The following is a 3,762-nucleotide window of genomic DNA, read 5'->3' on the forward strand; positions in this document are numbered from 1 at the left end:
AAACTCCAATAAGGTTAATTAAAAAAATAATATTCCCCCCCCAAAATCTTTGTTAAACTGTATTAAAAGTGATGGCCAAACACAAAGCTGCCCTAAAGAAAAACATTTCTCTGTCTCCCTTGTATTTTTGACCCCTTCCCCGGCAGAAACGTGTATACGCGTTTTCACAAAATGTTCTTTTTTAGTCATCGATGAGTATACTAAGAAAATATGGTAAAAAAATATGGTTTATAGGAAGACGAGTTACAAACTGTTTTCATAACCAGCATCAAAAATACTATATAGAACTGAAATAAAAAAATTAGTCTGAAAAAGAAACGTTTTTAACAAAAAAATTGTTGGGGAAGGGGTTAATCTCTGTTTCTTCATTTGCTAAAAGAAGTTTATATATATATATGTAATGGAAAGTGTCCCCTTGGGATTTCGACCGACTGGGAGTTCGATCTCTCGCTATAATGTGCACTGACCACTAGGGAGTGGCACAGAACGAAGGGAGGCCCCGGCCGGCAGCCAGCAGCCACTAGGGACCCTACCTGTGCACAAATTTCGTGCACTGGGCCTCTAGTACCTAATAAGATTGTTTAGAGCAATGGTTCTCAACCTTGGCTGCACATTAGAATCACCTGGGAATCTTTTTAAAATCCTGATTTCTGGGCCTCATCCTTTGGAAATTCTGTTTCTTTGTTGGGGGGGCGGGGGGGTGTTACTAGAATTTCCGGAGGATGAGGCCCAGAAATCAGGATTTTAAAAAGATTCCCAGGTGATAGGGGAGGCTAGGGGACTGTCTAGGGCGGGGGGAAAAATGGACACATATGTAATACCCTTTGTAATAAAAAATTAAAAAAAAAAAAGATTCCCAGGTGATTCTAATGTGCAGCCAAGGTTGAGAACCACTGGTATAGAGGATGAAATGATATATAAATGGCAGGCACCTGGCACTGTGTCGGCAATTAGTAAGCCCTTGATAATTGATTATGGTATAAATCAGGTAGGAATGGCCTAGACCAGTGATGGCGAACCTATGACATGCGTGTCAGAGGTGACACACAAACTTATTTTTTTGGTTGATTTTTCTTTGTTAAATGGCATTTAAATACATAAAATAAATATCAAAAATATAAATCTTTGTTTTACTATGGTTGCAAATATCAAAAAATTTCTCTAGGTGACACGGCACCAGAGTTAAGTTAGGGTTTTTCAAAATGCTGACACGTCGAGCTCAAAAGGTTCGCCATCACTGGCCTAGACCAGTGGTCGGTAAACTCATTAGTCAACAGAGCCAAATATCAACAGTACAAGGATTGAAATTTCTTTTGAGAGCCAAATTTTTTAAACTTAAACTATATAGGTAGGTACATTGTTATTAACTTAATTAGGGTACTCCTAAGGCTTAGGAAGAGGCACACTCAAGGGGCCAAAAAGCTGCATGTGGCTCGCGAGCTACAGTTTGCCGACCACGGGCCTAGACTAGAGCGTGGATAGGACAGACCTTTTACAGAAAAGTGAGAGGAACTGATGATACCACACATTACCAGCCATTTCTCCAAAGCAGGTGTTGATAAGAGGAAGGACAACAGGACTTCTGTGAAGGAAGTGTGTGTGCCTTGCAGACACTCTCAGAGCTGAAAGGAGGCTACATACCTTCTTTCAAGCTGGCAGGCATGGACTAGTCTAGCTCTTTGCCTCTCTTGGTTGCATTCCACCATCTGTAAAATGAGTGTTGTTAGGATGATTTCTAATGTCATACCCAGCACATTCTCTCTACAGGAGGGGTCCACAATTAGGACCCACCACCTGCTTTTTTTAAAATAAAGATTTATTAGAACACAGCCACACCATTTTTTATGTATTGTCTCTGGCTGTTTTCATGATACATTGATAGAATTAAGTAGTTGTGACTTAACCCATATGACCCACAAAGCCTTAAATATTTATATCTAGTCCTTAGAAAAAACTTTGTTGACGCCCACTCTAGAATGTTTCCTAGAGGTAGGTCCAGAAAATTGATTTTTGTTTTCATCTGCAACTCTTGGTCCAGTGAGTCTTGAGTCATGAGGGGTTATCTAGATTCCCAATTCAGAGTCAGGAACAGGAGCTACAAGGAGGCTAAGAAATCCTAATAAATTATTATATACTAGAGGCCTGGTGCACGAAATTTGTGCACTGGGGGCGGGGGGGGGCATCCCCTCAGCCCAGCCTGCACCCTCTCCAATCTGGGACCCCTCTCGCAATCCAGGACTGCAAAACTCCTAACTGCCTCTGACTGCTGGCCTGATTGCCCCCAATTGGCCCCCTCTGCTGGCCTGGTTGCCCCTAACTCCCCCCTGCCGGCCTGGTTGCTCCTTATTGCCCACCCCATGGCCTGCTCGCCCCTTACTACATCCCCTGCCAGCTGGTCATCCCCACAACTGCCCCTGCTGGCCTGGTCACCCCCAACTGCTCCCTCTGCTGGCCTGATTGCCCCTAACTGTCTCCCCCCGCTCTGCCCCCAGCCTGCCTGGTCGCCCCACACAGCCTGCTGTTCAGTCATTTGGTTGTTCCTCACTAACCTCCCTGCCGGCCTTGTTGCCTCATGCAGCCTGCTGTTCAGTCGTTATCATTACTGTGATGGCATCCCAAACAATTTGCATATTTCTCTATTATTAGTATAGATGTCTTTAATGAAGAAAATAAGTTACCCCCAAACTCAGGATGACAGCCAATCACTCAAAAGATGGACTCATGAGAGGATCTGCAAAGTCACCTGTACCTGGGTGTAAATATACTTCCCAGGGACTGACCCATCTCCAAGGGCGTTTGCATTTGGGTCTTATATTTCTTTTGTTTCATGGGGTTTGAAGTCTGTATGGAAGAAGGAGAGAAAGGTGAAGAAGTGTGGGCATGTGGGGAGTGTTCATTCTCAGAGGGCCAGGTAGACGTGTTTAGGGCCTTCCAAGCATCACTCAATCACATACTTGGTCCCTGACTCTTCTTAGTACATCAAGTTATTTCACAATTCAGCAGAACTTCTCTAGCACCCAAAGTTCTAGGGCATTAGAAGCTGGAAGTTCTACAGAATGGTTAATGCAGTGCTTAGTAACTAGTTTGACTTTAAGATGCTGCCAGGGTTCTACGGTGGGGAAATGCTTAGGCATCATGCTACTTTGGGGAAGGATGCATGTGGCCACAAGGTGGCGCTCCAGCACTGGCAGTCTGACTTTCCCCGCCCCCTAGTCTGGTCAGAAGGAGGCATAACTGCTCCAGTGAGTGCATGCCTGGAAGAAACTCCCATCAGGAACTCTGGTCTGGCTGAAACTGTCTGTCCAACCCCAAAAAGAACATGGCCCTCTCAGAAAGCGAGACACAACAAAAATCTTTTTCCTTCAAAAATCTGCAGAAAAGAATCCCTTATTTCATAAGGAATATTAGTTGTCAAAGTTATAGGATGAGGGAGTGACCCAAGGAGACAGACATTTTCAAAGTCATCTTCCATGCTTCTCATGCAGTCTTCTTACTAAATTTTAAATTGTTTTATTATTTCAAATATAGCAAATGCTTATTTCAGAAAATTATAAAAAAGAAAACAAAAATCACGTACTCAGAGATAGCAACTAATAAGATCTGACACATTATATTCTAGTCTTTTTCCAATATATATATGTTTGTATCTAGCTCAGCTGTTCTCAACCTGTGGGTCGCGACCCCTTTGGGGGTCGAATGACCCTTTGACAGGGGTCACCTAAGACCATCGGAAAACACATATATAATTACATATTGTTTTTT

General features: G+C 43.2%; 1 protein-coding gene across 1 annotated transcript in view; it reads left to right on the forward strand.

Annotated features, from left to right (window-relative positions):
• Nucleotides 1–3,762, forward strand: part of LOC102772627 (nmrA-like family domain-containing protein 1) — a 14,086-nt gene that overhangs the window by 8,077 nt on the left and 2,247 nt on the right. The window contains exon 4 of the mRNA XM_015567612.1: nucleotides 1,976–1,989. Coding sequence (XP_015423098.1) covers nucleotides 1,976–1,989 — 14 coding nt within the window. The remainder of the gene's footprint in view (nucleotides 1–1,975; nucleotides 1,990–3,762) is intronic.

This window comes from Myotis davidii, unplaced genomic scaffold (assembly GCF_000327345.1).
Source record: "Myotis davidii unplaced genomic scaffold, ASM32734v1 scaffold1252, whole genome shotgun sequence".
Lineage (NCBI taxonomy): Eukaryota > Metazoa > Chordata > Mammalia > Chiroptera > Vespertilionidae > Myotis > Myotis davidii.